The 20739-nt window shown below is 47.2% G+C and overlaps 1 protein-coding gene across 24 annotated transcripts in view; it reads right to left on the reverse strand.

Annotated features, from left to right (window-relative positions):
- LOC111848816 (neurexin-1a) overlaps positions 1 to 20739 on the reverse strand; it is a 249977-nt gene that overhangs the window by 45224 nt on the left and 184014 nt on the right. For all 24 annotated transcript variants that reach the window (XM_023821107.2, XM_023821125.2, XM_023821124.2 and 21 more), the window contains one exon: positions 4145 to 4316. In XM_023821107.2, coding sequence (XP_023676875.1) covers positions 4145 to 4316 — 172 coding nt within the window. The remainder of the gene's footprint in view (positions 1 to 4144; positions 4317 to 20739) is intronic.

The raw sequence follows: 20739 nt of genomic DNA on the forward strand, positions 1-20739 counted from the left end.
TTTATAGATCGCTATGGGTCTCCTAGACACATATGAGTACTGGGACAGACAAACACACACAGGCACAAAGTGACATGCATTGATTAGACATTGGAGTCTGTGAACCCAATGTACCGGGACTCAACACAACGGCCTGGCCCCCTTGACCTTGGCGAAGATGGATCCCAACGTATGGTGTGTAGTGCTCAGTATGCCGACCTGATCTCAGCCCTCAGTCCCCGAGCTCATGTCGTCTGCTCTGCATGACACCGGTGGGAGGCGGGCCGGGTCTGCTGTGAGTTCTCTTATCTCTCGTCCCAGATGCCGGGGAGAGGGGCGGATGCGTGCCGCTCAGCCCGTCTTAGCCTGCGTGCTGTTTGTTTTCTGCTAATAAAGTGGTCCGATAAGGTACCGTTTTTATCTCTCTACAAGCTAACGCTCGGTGCGCTCGGCACTTGGGGGATGGATCCACACAGTGCACGGTGATTTAGAGGGCAGGAATGGAGAGGAGGGCAACTGCCTGGGCTACAGGCGATAACAACGAGAAAAGAACCACTGTGGCGATCAGCCTTTATGCACGCAGTGCCTCTCCATTGGTAGATTATAACAGAAACATGTTCACTGCCTTAAGGAGATTTTTAAACAAAAGATCAAATGACTCTGGCATCATCAAGGGTGCAGGAAGTCAGATGCCCGTATTTTGCTGGACTCTGCGGCTTTGTGGCAACCTGAGTCCTATGGCGCCCCCTGGCCTCAACCCAGGGCTTTTCAGCAGTTCATGCATTGGTTGTGGGTCGGGGGCTGCTTCGCTTTTGTTGCTGTGCCTGTTTTATTAGCCACATTATAAGGCCACAAGACGAATGGGGACGTCACATTGGCCTTAGTGTCCATCTTACGCTGGGGACAGTGGTAATTGGGCTAAGGACATCTAATGGTCCTTAAGCATGTGATTTGTGACTTTTTAATGAGATTACAATGTAGGAGGGGCGGCGTGGGGGCCACGGTTTTGCTGTAATTGTTTTGGACAACCAATTCAAAGACCCAATCCCTCTCTCTACTAATCCCCTTACCTCTGTGCCTTCCTCATCAGTGCTGTGATTATCAGGACGTCATCGGCATTATGCCAAGAGGGGCACATTGTTAGGATGAAATGTTGATGCTGGTCTGTGAAGCCATGGGGAGACTGGGTGGTGGTTTCAGAGAAGGAGGAGGGCATTATGGGACTTTTACTAGGTGATTTTGGTTACCAACGACAACCAAGGTCCAAGAAAAACAAAGGGCGGATGGGACTCCATCCTCACCATGGCAACTACCCTCGTGGTGAGATGGGGCAGGTGTGTGGGGATAGTGGATGGAGCATGAGGAACTATGAACATCTCACTGATTCACAGATGCCAATAACAAATATGGTTGTTATTTACTATTGACTAATGGGCCATAATCCTGTATCTGCCAAAGCCAGTTTTCCTCCCCCCTTTCTCCGCACTAATCCCTCACTAATGTATTTTGCTTGCATGCTATGACTATTAATTTGTGGATCCCACCCCCCGAGTCACATCTCATCTTGTTCAACTGACTTATCGCACAAACGCTCTGCATAGCCCTGCCACTGGCTAGGTTCACATGCCGCGTGAGGACATTGGGAGACGTAGAGCACAGTGACCGATAAGCAGATCCCACGGCTGTATGCAAAGCCGCTATTGATGGTTCCATACTTTAGCATTTCCAATGAACAACAATAATAATAGCAATAATAATAATCAATAATTTATTTCACTGAGAAACATCAAAATCAGTATTTGGAAGTTATAAAATGTGATATATGATATAGAAATATGTAATTACTTGACAGGAACCAAGCTGTTCTTATCTCTCTCCCTCCCGTCCTCTTGTTTAAAATTTAAATTCATTTGAGTTTATCAGCTCTTTGCCGAGAAGCCAATCAGGTTCTGATTAGTGAACTAATTCATCCTTTCCCCTTCATTTTAAACTAACTTTGAACAAGTTTTATATTTTTTCTTTGTTTTAGTCATTTTAGTTAAAGTCTTTTTAATTCAGGAAAGAACAAAATTCCCTGAAGTGGGGTGTGCTGGTCCCCTCTGAGGAGCCCCGGAAGGCCAGGGGGAGATTGGGGCAGCCCTGCCAAATGCACCTCATTTTCCGAGATCCATCCTTATGTAGCTCAACTACAAAGAACACAAGTAAATTACACTAAAAACCAGCGCAACACAGGTCGTTACTGTAAGTGCAACACATTACACCTGCAACAATAAACCATGCCTAATGTGAATATCTCCCTGTTAATGAATGTTTCCTCTATGTCACTGCGAACAGCTACAGTTTCAGTGTAAATCAGGCCTCGCCATGTGGCTTTCTTAATTTGTTTTCATTACTATAATGCAGACATAATTATCTCATTTATTTATGCATTATATATGTAATAGGGGTTTGGCTGCATTCAGGACAATGGACATTTTGTAGCGGAGGATTTATACGTTTTAAATTAACCTAAATGAAATGGGCCACCTGCATTACTTGAGTCAATTTATGATAAAGTTCTTAAGAGAAAGTAATATTTTGGGGGGGTTTTTTATTCTCTTTTATTTTGCCTTTCAATTTAATCTTGCATTGAGACTGTAAGTAAAAGTGTATAACTAGTGAGTAATAAAACTAGCAATTGTAGTGGGAAATTATAATTACTCAAACTTGTGAAATGACAACCTAAGGCTGGGAATACAAGACTAACCAACCTTTTACTAAATGGATCCTCCACCATCTGGAGATTTTCAACGGAAAAGAAGAAGAAGAAAAAAACATATCCGTCTGAGTTTAATACTGTAGTTTATATGCATGAATATATCTCAAATGTTTTTTTGCAATCTGATTCCATGTCAGATCAGACAGACTGCCAGAATAGCAGGGTATGTCAGAGGCATGGATAATGAATTGTCAAAAATGTACACAGCGCCTAAATAAGTTTAAATATGTTTAGGACAGCAGAATGGTAGCTCTTAAGGACAAGAAAATTGGCAAATTAAAAAATAATAATTACCCAAACATTACGTGGAAATTTTTTCAGCTTAAACAAGATTGAAACTATTCTCGGTCTCTCCTCAAAAATAGCTTCTCTCTCATGTGTAATGCGTGTGAGCACCAGCCAGCTTATAATACTGTTCCCGGGAGACGCGTCTCTTATTCTTTGGTGAGACACCGTCAGATCACTGCAGCTCCATCTGCTGTGGACCTTCCAATTCGACTCTGTTCTGGAGAATGTGAATCCTGCTTACGGTGAAGGATACGGGGAGACAAGGCCAGAAGAGACAGGGCTGTGGTGTAATGAGGGTAACGTACGTGCGTGTGTGCGTCCCACAAGGGGAGGTCCTCCGAGTACCACACTGGCCAGAAACCATTCCCAAGACAAACCACTCCCTGGAATTCTATTTTTCCCTTATTCTAACAAAAGTAATGGCCCAAAAGATCACCCAACTACAGTAGGGAACTGTGTGTGATTGCAGGCTTGAGGTGAGTTAACACACGGGGCCAGTCGGTCATCATTCGAAAGTGCTCAAGACTATTAGTCGCCATTGGGGCAAGGGGGGGGGGGGGGCGTGGGGGCATACTGAGAAATGTCCAAAGCTCTGATAAACAAACACAGTTACAAAATGCTGCGACGTGGTGATCAACACATCTGGCAACAGAACACTACACTTCCTGGAATAAACCCTTCATATAGACCATGTCTCCTTCTCTTGGACGAATGGACAGATAAATTATCACCGGGTATAATAAAATTATTTAAAAAAAAAAACAAGAAATTAGCAAATCCCATGACTGGTAAGCTGTTGTCAAAGCCTTTTTAGCAGTTCAAAAGTTACCTAATTCAATAATTCACTTTCTGATACTTGGAACCTTTTCAAACCGACAGTCATCATTTCTGCTGATATACTGCCTGTCTTTTTTGTAAAAGACCATCATTTTTTTAATAAGTAAAAAAAGCACATAATAGTATATAACAGCAAAACACTTTAAACACAGTTTTATATGTCTTTCCAAATAGTGCAACATTTGTCAGGCCTTCCTGTGGCAGCTCGCCTGGGTATTTTCACTAAGCACCGTCCAAATTTCATAAAGGCTAAAAAAAAGGGGATGGAGTGGCTTTTCTTACCTGTGGGATACCGCTCAATGACAGGTAGGTCATCCACCTGCAGCGTGGCGTTACCACCACTCCGCGTAAACCGTACTACGTGGTACTTCCCGTCATTTACAAACTTTGTCGTCTCTTCGATGTAAATGTCGTCTGTCCCAACATTGAATACTACACCAATGTTTCCCTTCTCCTGTGGAAACAGGAAAAAACAAAAATGTATACTTTTTAGAATGGCAAGAAATTCTAAAGCACATACACCCCAGATACAAAAGACTAATTTGCAGAAAGAAGATGCTGATGACGATGATGGTGAATATAAACATTTATGCCCAATGGGCAATTTTAGGCTTAAAACCTTAACTGGGTGAAAGGCAAAACCAAAAAGATCCTTTTATTCCCATAGCACCTGCACAATAGACCACCGCTAACTTCATGCCTTCCTTCCCAAACTGATTTGATATAATTTCATCAAATTCAACTACTGCTTAAAAACTTTTGATCCACATTTTTGAACAAGCAGTAAGTTTCACCATCTGCTATAGTCGGAGTTGGCGGGAAGACATGGTTGACGGAAAACTATTATGAGAAGGTCAGGCTTTGAATTAAATAGCTAGACTTATTATAAGAATTGTGCATGATAAAATCTACAGGAAGCCATTTATTTATCGGATGTCTCCTTATATCAGCCCTGTGGTTCTAGGTGAACTGAAAGCCTGTTCCCTCTAAAGACTGGATATTATTTAACTTCCATTAGTTAGAAAGCAGCTAGACATTCATAGCTCTGTATGCATGTAAGGCCATGGCGGGTCACACTATAACACAGATTCATCTGGGTCTGGAAGACCGTGAACGAAGACCGGAGGCGTGGGGAAGCTGACGCCTCATGAGCAGGCCATGGCCGGCGGGGGATTCTGTGACCCGCACACGGCTATGCCCTTATCACAGACTGCGTTGTCTTATCTAAGCTAGCCTAACTGTGGCAGTGCAAACATGCACCTTTTTTCAGGATGCAGCTCACTGACAATTAAGACTCAGTCGGGGCCAAACAGCTTCCGGTACGGTAACAAAATTAAACAAAAGGCTGGCTGCACAGTAATTTAATTACTGATGTATTGGGATGCCGACCTGAAGTAACATTAAACTGACTGATTTTCTGAATATACACTGTTAATGGAGCCTTTAATTTCACTGGGAAAAAACAGCTTTTATATATTAATTACATTGCAACAAGAAGCTATGGTACTCATTATTCAGCTAATGACACACAAACCTTTGGTCAGCTCTGATCTTTTTCAGTTTAAACGTTCAAGTGCTTGCCAGTCGCCAGCCTCTTTGCAGACCCCGCGACCGGAGAGGTGCCCGCTTCGCCCACTTGGCCCGCACACGGACTCCCAGCTGCTAAACAGGATGCCTTTAGCGTGAGGCCCCTTTCTAACTCATTACCTCAGTGCATGCTGCAAACGTCCCACCCCTGAAGATTCCTCATGCCCTCACCGTCATAGATCCTCCCCACCTCAGCACTCTACATTTGAGGGCCTTAGCTTTAGCTGGCCGGATGCAGAGGAAGGAGATACAGGCACCCTGGGGCCTTTTCACAAATACGAATGTTGGTTCTCCAACATTTTTCTGAAGGTCTTAGGAGAAAACCCAAAATATGGATGCAGGGGTGAATAGGGGTAAAATCCTGAAGCTTTGGCTTCTGTGGGTCAGGGATTGTTATCTGGGTATCTTAGACTGGAAAAGGGAGGTGCGGAGTGTGTCCAGCAAACAACTGACTCAATAGTGGAGAGGTGGACCAATTAACACTCCCCGGCTGGGTGTGTTCAGGAGCATAGGGGAAAAGTGCCCAGTCGTACATAAATGCAGAAACAAAGCGCTACAGCACAACATGGAAGTTAGTCACAGAACTACATGCAAAGTATCATGGGAAAAAACGATTCCTGGCAAAACTGAAGTGTGTTTCCAGTCAGTTCTTATTAGTTGTATCTGACTTCAGCATGGTGGCATATACTTAATGCTGGAGCACGAATACAAAGCCAAATCTTCTTCCGGGTCAATGAGATTCAGTTAAATTTCAGCTTTCGCTGGCACTAATGAAAGCTCACTGACACCAAGACAGTCAACTAAAGAAAAAAGTTCCATACGGCCTCAGAGATAATTCCACCCCCCGCCCCCAAATAATCAGTTTTCCTTTGAGCTTTATCTTCGGTGCCGCCGTACAAGTCTGAGGCCTCTTTACCGTGCACGACAAACACATTCGTGCAGTAATGAGAGTGGATTACACGACTTAGGTGCCTGAACCCATTATAAATTATCCAGTCGAGTTGAGCAGCGCGGCACAAATCCTCGGCAAACAGCGATAAAGGGAACATCTGGCTGGAAGCTCAGCCTGGTGGCAGCAGTAGAGCGGGTGTCATTATCCAGTCAGCACCGCTTGGACTTGGCCAGTAGGGGGCTCTTCCAGAATGTCCGTCTAAGCCAGATGCTGCGTGAGATTAATTATATGTAGAAAAAAGCATACGAATGTGAAGAGCTTCAGAAAAGGGTCAATCAGTCATAAATCAATGGATAAAGTTCGATCAAGGTCCTCACAGGAAGAGGAGGAGCCTAAGGAGGCAGAAGTGGAAAGCAGGTTGGTTTCTACTGGGCATAAAATCAAGTCCACCAGTAGGTTAGACAAACCAGCATAAGCATTGGGGTCACTTAGTGTTAGCTGTGAGTAATTCTCTCCTCCTCCTCCTCTTCACCGCCATGGGCACGAAGGTTATCTAGAAACAAGACAGGGAAAACCTGGCTCCTCTTGCAGGGGCAAAAATTCTCAGGAGCGAAAGTCCAGTCTCCATGCCAGAGGAAGAGCAATGCGAGAGAAGTCACCCCCAGCACCCATTTCATCAATGTCAATGAACAGCTCTTGTTTGCCACATGAAAGAAACAACTGATTACCAAACTGGCAAGAACAGTCACCCATTCATAGTGGTCGTACTGTGTGTAAGCATCTCAGTGTATTTTCACATGTGCACAGAGAGCGAGGGAGAGAGTGAGAGATATACGATACAGAGGAAATATTTTATACCCTCACACCTGCACGCCTTGTTCTGAAGTGAATACTCTGGAAGAAAATACAGCTGTTGATGCAGAAACCACTTTGTCCTCTCAAGGATCCTTAAACTATAGGTGGGGCACCTACTTTCAAGGACTGTCAAATGCATAAAGAAACCTACTCATTTATATTTTTATAGGCCCATTACTTGAAGCACAAAAAAGAAAAAAAAACAGATTTAGTGGCAGAAAAACCAATTAAAGTGTCGTTTTAATAGCTTCCTTCAATGGAGTTTTTAACACTCCCCTAAGTCTCCTTAATAAATTCAATGCATTTACTGGCAAAGCACCTATTCAATTTCCGCATTAAAGAATAGGGGTGAATAAACAGGGTCGGCCATTGGTTTGAAGACAGGTCCGCCAAAGAAAAGAGAAAGCAGAGTGGTCAGGTGCTTTGACCTGAGGGAGAACACCAAAATGGCGGCAGGCAAGGCTGGGCAGCTCCTGTGCGCAAACACTGCGGGGCTCCTCAGCCAGTGGAACTTTCTGGAAATGGCTCTACAACGCTACTCCCGTGCTGCCCCATTTGCCGCAATGTCACAAAAGTTGTTTTAAAACAGAAGGAACTTGGTGCCATATGGGTTTCCATAATGACCCCCCCCCCATTAACAAGCTTTTCTCATAGTTGTAGAAGTCAGCAAAGAAAGAGTGAGGGGAGAAAGATGCAGGATCAAGGTGAAGGACAACACCTGCCCCCCCACCCCCAGAAGGTCTCCTCTGGGTTATCTGATGCACTACACTGATAATGAATAACACTCCGCCACTAAGCAAAATGTCCTGATTAATAGTCATCGAGCCATAATTGAATTCAATTAACTGCTTATGTCCGCTGGAGCTTCGGCTTTCCATACCCTTCTAGCTAGACATTGTGTGTGTGAGGATATTGAAAAGATCCATCACTCCGCAGTGGGCAGTTAGCTGTCCATTACTCTACCCATCCCTATACTATGACTATATACCATTAGCATACCTGTTATTAAAGGTGCTAATGCTAACAGGACAGACACCGATGTTGTCCCTGGCACTAGAGGGCACAGAGAAGCAGCCACCATGACTCCTGCCACCGTAGACCTGCGCTACCCACTCCCTTCACACTGCCGTGCATTGAAGTGGGTTTTAGACAGCTAAAAGCTCTGAAATGGCTCACGGTGAACACCAGCGAGGTTCCATCTTCAAGTGATTCTTGTGGAAGGGCATGAGAAGTCAAATAAAACACACCTAGGAAAAGATTAATCATGAGCTGAATTGGAAATTGAATTTACTCTGCGCCACAGCCTGCGGTGTAGCAGATGCAATCAAAGCACGGTGGATATTTGTGACCAATGATTCAGTGAGGTTGAGAACACACCAGACAGGCTTGAACCCCCCCTCCCAGCTGTGGGTGGATGTTGGGTGTTAAAATATAAGTGTGGAATTTTTTAACAGATGCTGATTAGGACGTTACATTCTTCAAATGAAGACAAATCTGCCAATTGTGTTTCATTAGACAGTCTTTGTATTTTAAACAGTGCAGAGTCAGACATTTTTTATTATAATAAGCGCATAACGCCCTGACCGCGATCTGGGTCCCGACACCTCAATCAGTCGGCTATTGCAGTATCTAGGCCCTGCCAGCTGTGCAAAGAGGCCCAGCGACTGATGTACCCCTGCCGACCCCCCATGGCCCCCCCACAAGTACACGGCAGATGTTTACGTGCTGAACGTGCCGACAGTTTGTGCCACTGTCAGGCTTCATCCTCCCAGCTACAGGAATCCACAGTCAGCGCCCCCCCCCCCAGCCATCTCCCGATGATGCTAAAACTTCACACTTCGCCCCTCATTTCGCGCCTGTGCAGGTGAGAGCTGCAGCCTCACCCTCTCAGACCGAGACACTGAATTCTCTTACCCCCACCTGCCAGACAGCCTCTGAGGACTGGTTCATGCTTACTACGGATGCAGACGCACCACAGTGGGCACCGTAGAGTCGGACCATCCGCGTTCCTGGATGCTGACACCTGGGGTAGCGCTGTAGAGCTAAGCTGCTCTTGTGTGACATTTATAAGGTGTGTTATGGATGCTATGAGAATAAACAAGCATTTTACTAAAACTAACGATGCATTATGTTCTGACAGTGCACAAAGACATAGGTATATGGTGTTGCTGATACACACAAGTGTTTTATTGTAATATGCAGCCATCTGGGAGTCTTTACAATCCAATAGTGAGGAATCATATAAATGCTGATGCACACTTTTCAATTTCCTTCAATCCGCTATATCCACCATATTGATCTTCAGGTTGATCAGAGAGGGCAAAATAAGGTGTTTAGATACAATCTTTGGTGGAGTCTCCTTTCTGACTTCCTGCTACCGTTCTCGTAGCCAATGAACAATGCTAGCACATCTGCGTCACCAAACGGACTATCAACATCGGTTCATTTGTTGAGCGGCATGTGCTGCCCAACCTAATCTCTGTGCCTGATCTCTTTAATGAAAATGACGTCACAACAGCCGGATGTGTTGTTGCAGTAAGTACAAACGTGGGCAGCTCAGCGAGTTAAGCCCCTGATTGGAAGGCTGCAATTCCGAATCCCAGGGCCGGCAGACTGATGCTGCCGTCGGGCCCCTGAGCAAAGGCCCTTAACCCTCAGGTCCAGGGGTGCAGCATGCTGACCCTGTACTGTGACCCCCCCAGGCTGGCTCTCACCTGTACATCTATCAGTGTGTCTCATGGAGAGCAAGATAGGGTAGGTGGAAAGAGAATATCCTGACAGGGATAAATAAAGGGGGGGGGGGTCAGCTCTTGGCTTAACCCCCGATACATCTGAGAAGACAGAATCCCCTCCCACCACTGCGGGTGAGCAGCAGGTCTTTCTCTCACGAGTACGTCCCAATCTAATACAAGCGTCTTCAAAGGCCTCAGGAGAGGCCGGCTGAATTAAGCCCCGTGCAGGACAGCGGGAGCAGACAGCTTCTGCTGTTTGACCTTATCTTTTAATTACTTCTGACAGTTTTTTTTTTTTTACAACAGACCCGATTAATGAAATTACGAAAGTAATAGAATTACTTAAAAATAAATAAATAAATGAGCTCACAGATTTTTTTTGTTCCATTAATAACTTTTCTCATTCTCTCCCCTGTTCGAATTTTTCCTGCTTTCTCTTTCTCTCTCACACTTGGACCATAATGGCACAGCCATGGGTGCCACGCGAGATGGGCGATTGGGGCGTCACGGGCACCTTCCGTTGCGAACCTGGGGAGGCGCATCTGAAACGATGAGCCTGAGGGCAGCAGCCAGATGCAGCACCTCAGCCAGACCACTGCAGTATGCTGACACACCACTGGGAGGCACCACTGAGTACTCGGTGGTACAGTACAGATGCTGTTAAAGCAGCCTTGCTGCAGAAACACAGAAATGCAGCCTCGGTACAACCAGAGTGCCAGCTGTCGCCTTATAAGAGCATGACTCTGCTTGTTCTCCGAAGGCCTTTCTGAACGCCGCCTTGGCTATGGGGAGCGACAGATGAGTGCCCTCTCCCTATTTCTCGGCATATGCCCTCCCCCCTGGCATCCTGGAAAGGCTGGGGTCGTGCTAGCGTACCAACAGCAAAATTTGCTCGTTTGATTTTTATTTTTTGACAATAAATGTAAATTTTACTGTGTTTTCATCAAAGGCCCACTCAGAAGTATATAGACAAGAGGGAGAGGAGATTCTGTTCTATTAGGGGACAGGAAAACAAGTGGGAGAGCTCATCTGCCTCTCCATACCTGGCAGTGACCGTTATGTCGCTCAATTAATGACAGTTGCAGCTGCTCTCCTGAAACCAGAAAGCGTTTCCACTGGTAGCAGAGTCTTTGACTTCAGAGCACCATCAAATACCCCAGTTAGTAAATCAACAAGCCAGTTTCCAGTGTTGGTGGGTGGGGGGTGGCAGAAGGCATGGGGCAGAAATGAACAAGGCAGGGTAGGAAAGAAGCCTGACTCAAGTCTGCCATATTTACCAGGCGAGAGCGTATGGACACACGTGTGGGCCTAAGCGGTATGTTGCTGTGTCTGTGTCTCCCTGTCAGTGTCTGTGTGTGAGGTGTGTGCGTGTCTCCCTGTCAGTGTCCGTGCTCCCTATCCGTGTCTGTGTGTGAGGTGTCTAAGAGGTATGTTGCTGTGTCTGTGTCTCCCTGTCAGCGTCTGTGTGTGAGGTGTCTGTGCTCCCTATCTGTGTCTGTATTCCTGTCTCTGCGTCTCCCTATCTGTGTCTGTGTGTGCGGTGTCTACGAGGTATGTTGCTGTGTCTGTCTCCCTATCTGTGTCTGTGTGTGCGGTGTCTGTGTCTCCCTGTCAGTGTCTGTGTGTGAGGTGTATGTATGCGCTGTGTGTGTTTCCAGAAAGCATGAAAGTAGGCAGACCACATGACCACATTCATCACTGGTTGTAGTGGCTGGGATATCAATGTTAATTTATTCAATGTGGGGACTTACATTCAGAGCCCAGGGCGGGTGTATGTACCTGAACTGAAGGAGCACCAGTCGGGTATCTGGGACTCAGAGCTTGGGGGGGGGGCAAAGGGAGTGGGCAGGGGTAACTAGCGTGGTCACATGGGGTGAGCCTGTTAGCACAGCGAGCTGGAAAGGTCAGCGTCGGCAAAGTGCGTGGGCGTTGCACCTTTTCCAAGGTGGAAGCGGATTTGGGGCTGCGCGTTGCGCCTTCAGCTAATCGGAGCGTTGCAGACATATTCATGGAGCTCTGGAGCGTTCCAGTATCTGAAGAGGGCTTGACACAGAATGCACCCAGTGAACGCTTTTTGAGAAACAGACTGTGTCAGATAGCGTGTTAATAAATAGTTCACCTCAAGAATATGCTAAATGAGGAAGAAGCTGATCTTAGAATCTTCAATGTGGACGTCCGTGTCATTAAGATGAAGCATTTCATGCTGGGAATGTTAGGAGCAGAGGGACACATTTCATCTTAATGTGGCTGGGGAATCTTCAGGGGAACGCGTTAGTGTCGCATTACCCGTACAGGGATCGCATTTCCTTTTCATCGCAACCTGTCGGGACAAGTCGTTGGGCGCAGATGTGATTGCAATGTGTAAATTCTTCCCCTGAAAAGAGAATTTAAAGGAAGGGAGATAAAAATCCATTTGCAGGCGTTGCGGGGTGCGTGGATGCTGTCGGGACGGGAAAGGCATGCGGGCCTCTGTCTCCAGCAGGGATCGGCGGCATCCATGACGGCTCGGGTGATAATGAATGTGCTGATACCGGCCTGCACGCTTTGCAACACAGCCCCACTCGTCCGAACGTCATCGATCTCCATCCCGATTCTTGGGAACAGCAGCTCCAAATACCCCCCACTTGGGGCTTTGCTGACCTTTCAGCTACCCCCCCACCCCCACCTCCTCGATTCACTTTCTTTTCCTCTTAAAGGTCAACTTCGAATGTGCAGGGAAACCAAAAATGTGGTTCCCCGCACTGGGCACAGTACACATGACACACTTCCCAGTATCCTGGTAACAGCGACTTTCCCCAGGTCACATCCACAGTTCCTGTCACAGTCATATCCACGGCACATGCACTTTATAGATCTGTCACGCCATTTTATCAGCCACTGACCACATATCAGGCCTTTTTGCACTGTTTTTGTGTTGTTCTGTATTGTCCTATACTGTCTTGAATCATTTTGCACCACTTGTATTGCTCCTCAATGTCTCTATTGTTTTGCACTGTCCTGTTGAGTCTTGTGCAGCATAGCGTGGCGGAGTGAGAAGCATTCTGATGCTCCTGCAGCTCATGGCCAATGAACATCTCGGGCTGCTCATTTGGATAGGTTCGGACCATACTGGGTTAATAAACTTGGTGCAAACAGGGGCTGGGGTTTAGTAACAATGCAGCTGTCACGCACACACAAAGAAAGAGACCAGCGTGGAAGGAGCGGCTGGGGAAGGTGCCCGGGGGGGGGGGGGTAATGGGGCTCCACTTGATAGACACTTGACCCCCCTACCAGGCCCAGGGCCCTTGAATCATCGCTGTGCTGCCCCACCCCTGGTGGCGAGCTCTCCACTGGCTCTCACGGCACCATGCCGGAGCGACATCTGGACAAGAGGGTGGCTCAAGAGAGAGGCGTCAGAAGAGAGCCTTGTGAAGTCTGAAATTCATACAGCCGGGGGCGTGGGGGGCACTGTCTGTTAATGTGCTGCAATTCATTCACCAGGAAAATATCACTTGATGGAGTGAATAAATCGCACATCTGAGGTTTCACTAACGGACGAAAGAGGAGCCTGAGGTAAACCGAAGCGCTACCGTCACTTATTACATACGTATTTCTTAATTCTGGAGTCCCAAATCCGTTGTACATTTATAAAAACGTGTCAAATTAATAAACTGATGCTCTTTTGAAATGCAAAGCGTGCCTCTACCGGCAGCTGCAGGTTCCCGGTGGTGACCAGAATACTGATCCGCTCTTTTTCTGCTGGGGGGTTTGGAACGGCTTAATAAAAATGGACGACCACCCAGTGAATCCAGAGCAGCTCTCAAGAGCCGCTGACAGAATCTAGTGCTGGGGGGGTATAATGTTGTTCACGTTATTCACAAAAAAAGCATTTGTGATGTACTGAGGGATGTTTACCTCATCCCCCCCCCCGGACTTCACTTCTAACGATCCAAATTCAAACCTAATGCAAAAGGGGTATCATTAGGAGTCAGTGGTCGCGCTGTGTAGGGCTCTGATTCTCTGGAGCTTCCTCATTCTGCCCACAATTAGGCAGTCTGCCAGGGAACAGCCATCATTACTGCTCAGAATTAATGCTGCAGACCATCGTCCCTAAGACGGAGGGGGGGGGCGGGGGCCTTAGGAGCCGAGGACCAAACACAGAGAGGAAGCATTTCTGGGTTTGTGCAGATAGACTGCAGGGTTTGAGGTAGCGGAAGAAAAAAAAAGAGATTAACATTCAAAATTCAAAATGCGGTTAATGAAAAAATGACCTGTGTAATAAGTGTAATAGAGTTACTGAAGGCTGATGCTGACGCTGATAATGCCAGAAATTACAGGTAACAGTTACTCAAAATCCTGGAAACCAAACGCCCGACAGTTTAGTGAGAGAGGCAAGACTACACCAGGTACTGTATGTACGAGGACCTGGAACGCAGATGCAGACAGTGAAAGCCCTCCTGGGCTCTGTGTGATCATACAGAAACGTCCTGGCCGAAGGTGGGCACTCAGGAAGACTGCAGGGTCTGTCTCAGCCACACCTGTCTCTCCTTTTCAGTTGCAGCCTCTCGCTGCCTCTGTAAAGTTGCACCGCACAGGAAATCGTTAGTTGATGGTCGTAGTGAGCCAGTGGTGTGGGGGGGGAGGGGGGGCTTTTTACAAGAACCCTTGAGTACTTGCTTCTAATACTTTCACTGGACTGGGAAGCTGCCAGCTGATAAAATTACCTCCATCCATCAAGCACTTTTCCAAGGGAGCAACATGCAATTTGTTAGACTTTTTTTTTTGTCAACATACAGAAATATTATTTCCCTACCATTTTACTGTGTGATAACAGTGAATTTTCTCATTTTTAACCACCCCCACCCACGCCCTACCCCTTCCTATCTGTTGTAGAAGATGCCAGTTGCGCCCTAGACCCCTGCTGGAAGGGCAGCCAAGCAAGCGGGAGAGAGATGGGAATCTGGGAGTGGAGACAGGCTTCACTCGCGATTCCTCGGAAAACCACACGGCACACCACAACCAATTCATGAGACAAAGGAACCATTCCGAAGCCCCTATGTGCTCTCCCTGACATTGCAGGACTTCTACCAAGAGCTAGATTAAAATAGAAAACAAAAAAACAAAAATGCAGCTGTGCTACAGGATGTTGGCTCAGCTGAGGCCATTGCTGCCTGGGATGGGGGGGGGGGGCACAGAAGTACCGGATGTCTTGGGGTCGGATTCTCTCGTTACACATACAAATATCAGGACAAAGTAGTACTGGCACTAACTGACAAATACACCCTGATTCCCGGCAATAAGCAGTCTATTAGCATTTAGCCAATGTTAAGGAAAACTAATCTGAGCACGCAAATTCAATTTGAAGGCAAGAGGACTTCGGCACCGGAGCAGAGGGGGGGTACAGATTGATTGGCAGAGTGATACACGGCAGGAATATTAAATCCAGACTATTCCTCTGAGGAAACGAATAAATGCCCCAAGCCTGTTTAATATGGGAGATTTTTTTCCCCCTCTGATTATTTCACCCCTATAAACTGTTGCGTTTAATTACTCCAAAAACAGAATAGCAAATTGCAGTCCAGGGAAATCAGGCCCTTGCGAAAGTGAGGGGTCTAGACAAACAGATATACAACCGATTGGGTGCGCTGATGTATCAAGGGTGATGACATTCTGACACACCGACGAAGACCACAGCCTTTTCCTGCCCCCCGCCCCACCCCATCTATAACCATTAATGCTTAATTCATTGTAGTTAATTAATTATACCAAAGTCACCTGAAACCAGGAATAATATCCATTAGTGCAGAAATAATTTCCTTTAGTCAAAAAAGCAGTTATATCGGGGGGGTAGAGTGCTAGCAGAGCTGATGGACGAACCCGCTTCCCAGCCACCCCCAGCCTTAGATCCTGACCTCCATCCTCTTCCATTTGAAAAGTACCTCAAAAAAAGAGAGAAATGGAGGACAATAGGGGTGGGGGGGAGGAGTCACGCGGCGCCTGCAAGCAGACCGGAACGAATGTGCCGCATAATTAATGCTCCAAAATAGAATCAGCGTTAGCGTGGCTGCGACATGCTAATTGGCCCCGATACCTTGGTCCTTCCGACAGGCCCGTTTGCTCCGGCTTCCCCCTTGCGGCCTCCCGCCTCTCTGCTACCTTCCCACAATCCCACACTGTCGTGCAGCCAGACACACACACACACACTGGTCGTCCCCCCCCCCACCCATCCACATAATTCATGCTTCTAAACGGATGACCTAGGCATCTCCACCTCGCGTGATAAATATGCAAATAAACAAGGTCAGAAAGGAGCTTGCTCCACACATTTCGTTTGCACGTCCCCTTTCTGCTGCCTCTCCCCCCCCAGCCTTGTGCGGCATGTCAGTTTGATGGCTTACAAGACTATTATTTGATGGGATGATAAATATCTCGCCTACCTTGGACCCCTCCACCTCCCAAGGTTTAGGGGATTGCCCAAATGGATCTGTGGGCCTGCTGACATTAGTGTTGTATTAACTCTGTAGGGGGGGGGGGCATTTCTCTCTGATTATGTGGCTCTCAACAAGCTGCCAAAACAGCAGCCGACTTTAGTGGCAGATCTTACATTTTTCTTGTCAGACGGCAAGCCGGCTAGACGCAGTTGAAACCTCAGGAAACTTTCTTCCCCAGGCAGCGGAGGAGCAGGGAGGAAATGAAAGGAGCCAAAATGAGACCCCTCCCCCCTTCCAGAATGCTAGCAGCCCCGGAACCAAGCGATCCGGTTCGCAAATGCTAAGCCTTTCCCCAGACTCCTCCAATAAACAAATCCGTTAACCTCTTAACAGCTAATTAAACACATTACACACAGAACAACGTTCTGTCACATTATCTGTAAAATTCAAACAATTATACGTGCATTTCACACATTATTCTTTTAACTACACCATGGGTATTCACCCTCATCCACCCTCTAATTAACTAACATGCCAGGGTCCTGTGTAAAAGACTACAAACCCCAACAGCCCTCCATTTCCTGCAGAGACACTTCCTTCAGGTACTCATGTATTCTTTGTTGCTTGAGATTTCTATCGTGACCAGTAGCTCATTAATGGAAGTGTGTGCGTGAATATGTTTTGTGTGTGTCCCAGGGGGCAGAGTGACATATGTCTTGGGTTCGCGGAGCCATTCGCCGGAATTCTCTGGGCCCAAGAACCTACGCAGGAAGTTTCCTCCCCAGATCGTGTGGAAGGCTTCAGTCACCTCACAGGGTCGAAAGTGAGTTCTGGGTTGTTTATCAGAGGTGCCCAAACCTCTGTGATATTTCAAAGGTGATTTCTGGATGTTAGTGACAAGTTAATAAATAAAAAACAAAAGCAAACACTCACACATACCTGCACACAGACCCCGGAGAAGTGAGGGGGAATTGATTTTTCGCTGTGAGCTCTGTGTGTGATATACACATTGCGGCGGGCGATAACGGGCCAATTCCAGATGCGTATAAAATACGGCCTCGGCCAAGCCACCGGCTTTTAATGATGGAAGGAGCCAAGGGGTACTCAAGCCTCATGAGACCATTAATCTGGAGGCCTGACCTCCAAGACTGCGAGACTGAGGCAGACAGACTCACAGATGGAGAGGAGAGCCGGGAGAATGGAGGCTGATGGGGGCGGGTATGAGGTGGGACGAGGTGGGGAGATACTTGGAGTGACGGGAAGATGTGCAGCACTTTCTGAAGCGATTGAGGCAGTTGGATGAACTGGTGGGTGGGAGCCTTCGAGGCGGAGAAGGGAGTCATACACTATAGAGCTGCCTCACTCTGCCTGTGTAGGGTCACTTCATCCAAGCAGCCCCACTCGCATGGGAAACAGGTGATTGTGTCACACATCCTCTACAGCGACACCTTCTTCAGGTGGGAGGCTGCTTTTGAGGGAACCATCATCGCTGCACTCACCTGCTGGTCTGCTCTGGAGATGAGCTCGCTCGCTTCTGACCTATACAGCTGGATAGAGGTGTGATTACCGCTGATTCCTACAGATGGAGCGGGGTCAAGGGGGTGGGGGGGTCGCCTATGGGGGGGGAGCTCTTGTGGGCCATGCACTGCAGTCGGACTGCGTGGAGTCGCGAGACATTCATCACCGGCGTGGTAACTGCCTCCTTCTAGAGCAACTCAGGCAGAAAATGAACATCTGCCACAGCGATGAGCACGAGAGGACAGGGCCCCTCCTCCCCTCCACATCCCGCTACGCTGTGCCCAATTCCCTTTAACAATCACAACCCCCCCCACCCCCCACAGCTAGGCAAGCTATTACAGGCTGCTGCACACAGCGACACACGGGCACGCAGCCCCCGCAATCCCATCCTAGGAAAACAAAGCATGTCACATGAAACACACACCATTTATGCTACGGCCAGATTGATTACATCCCCAAAGGAGCCCACACAAGCCGGAAATGCAAAGGGAGGCGTGACCTCTCTGCAAGTTCAGCTCTGAATGCCCAAGCGTCAATGGGGAGCGGAAGGGTCCCATACAAACAACAGCCACTGTGGAGAATTTAAAAAAGCAGGACATGGTTTTCAGCCCCAATCCTTTCAGTGAGCCACAGTATCTGCTCTCCTCTTGAAAACCTCTGACATCTCGATATACGGGTTTCTAACTCAGACACGGGTCATTAGAAAGTGGCTCTCCTGCTCGTACAGGCATTTTAAGAAGCCACAAGGCAGTGCTGAAAAAATTCAGAGATACTGGAAACAAAACTGCTACTATCACTTCCTGCTTAGGGAAATAAAAGGATAACGGAGATGGCAGAAAGAATAAAGATAAGCTGGACGTCCATGGCATCGGCGGCAGTAAACCGGGCATCCTGGAAGGCAGTCCTCGATTCCCGGCTCGAGGCTGACTCCTGGAAAAGCAGAATCCAAAAAGGCTTTCATCTCCGCAGCGCCGATCCCCCATGGCATATCCGTACCCCAGCCCAGGTGCTCAGGTGTCAAGTTCTGCGCGGTCAGCATCAGCGGCACCCCCGGTGTGCCCAGCCCCCGCTGCATATGTATTTCATTGGCCCCTCCTCTTCTGGGAAGATAGTCTGCATCGCAGCAATGAGGGAGAGGGGGGGTTCTAGCTTCTGTCCAAGTGTTCAATCACACTCATCACAAATGATCCCCCCCCCCCATCCCACATAATGCACTGAATGTTTTACACCAGCCCACCTCTATCCAGGCAGAGCTACTGCTACTGTTCTCATTTTTGTCTCTTCACCACGCCCTCCTTCACCCCTGTCTCACATCTGATTTCCCTCCTGACCCCGTCATTTGGCTGATCAGCTGAACATCAGAACTGAACACACACACACACACACACAGGTTTGCAATTACATGTTTGTGGGGACTCATTCATTTCTATGTAATATAAACATAATACACACGCACATTAGTGTTTTTGGGTAAAGAAAAATCAAACAAACTCTTTTCCGCAATACCTGCATGTCTCCCTGTAACCTAGCTGCAACCCTCAGCCTAGTCTTGACATACACAGTGCAGCTGCCCCTGACACACACAGCCCTTGGAAAGTGCTGGAACATAGCGGCTGTAGGCTGTGGGCCCACGGGGGTTCTCTCCAGGCTTTTGGTAAAATAGGACACGGGCATCCAGGGAACAGGAGAGAAGATCAGCGAAACCGGGATATCCTGCTATTTTGGACTGTCTGTACTCTGTCGGTCGACAGAGGGGTCAGGATCTATTTGCATCTCCGGCATACGAGGCTGAGGAGCATGGATTAAGGGTCATTAAGACAGAGTCAACACCGCCACACTCTGTTTCTCAGACACTCATACAAATCCCCCTCCAAGCATTCCCCAGGCTCCACAACGTAACGCTGTGGAAAGTTCGGCGTGTTTAATGGGGCCTTTACATTATGACAGCTTTTGTATAATTCAGTGCATTTTAGCTGAGGCGCCACATCACCCTGGAACAAAAGAAGTTCTCATAGTCACCTCAAGACACTCTTTCTATAGCTTAATGTGGTACAGTATGTATACACAGTGCCTTGCCTTGGCCTCAGCAGGAACTTTCCAACTTTTGGGCTGAGTCATTGATGATCCCTGTTGCCTCTTTCATATCATGCTGTTCTTTTGTTTTCATTTAATATGCACCGTGGCTTTAAATGCTTTCCCTTTCAAAAATCACTTTTTGTGGTCTTCAGCCTGCAGGGTGCAGCTTTCTCTCTCTACATAGATGATTGTGGAACCGAAATACAAACGGATGGGGTCCTGCGGTTTCCTCGTTTCACACACTGTGGCGACACACTAGTGCAGAAGCTGACCAATGGCATCCTGGCCACATGCTACTTCAGTGGATCTTTGCCCTGTGGCAGCTGGTCCAAGTTATCAAGAAAGCTATTGGCCAGGAGGGGAGGCCAGTTGTCCCTACATCAGCCAATCATTCAGTATGTTTACAAGTACACTAAGAAAATCAAATTATTGTGTTAGTCTGATTAAAACCAGACTTTTAAAGTACAGCACCTCAGTTCTCGAACTCATTAGAACTCGAATTTCTTAAAAGTCGAACCAACCTGTTTGAAAAAAAATTACCTAGAGCTCGATCTGAATCTCAGAAGTCAAACCGTGAATGTCGACCTTGTACGCACGGGAAATGAGTCACGCGGCACATTTGTCAAAGGGTAAAGCTTCAGTCTCAGCCTCGCATTCGCTGTGATAGCATTGTGCATGTTTACACTAACTGAATACATATATTTAGACAGTAAAAATACATTTAGACAACGATAGACAGTAACAGTGAATATTATTGTATAATAAAATAAAGATTTCTTATTAATTATTTTAATATTAATAATAAAC

Source organism: Paramormyrops kingsleyae, chromosome 3, assembly GCF_048594095.1.
Source record: "Paramormyrops kingsleyae isolate MSU_618 chromosome 3, PKINGS_0.4, whole genome shotgun sequence".
Classification (NCBI taxonomy): Eukaryota; Metazoa; Chordata; class Actinopteri; order Osteoglossiformes; family Mormyridae; genus Paramormyrops; species Paramormyrops kingsleyae.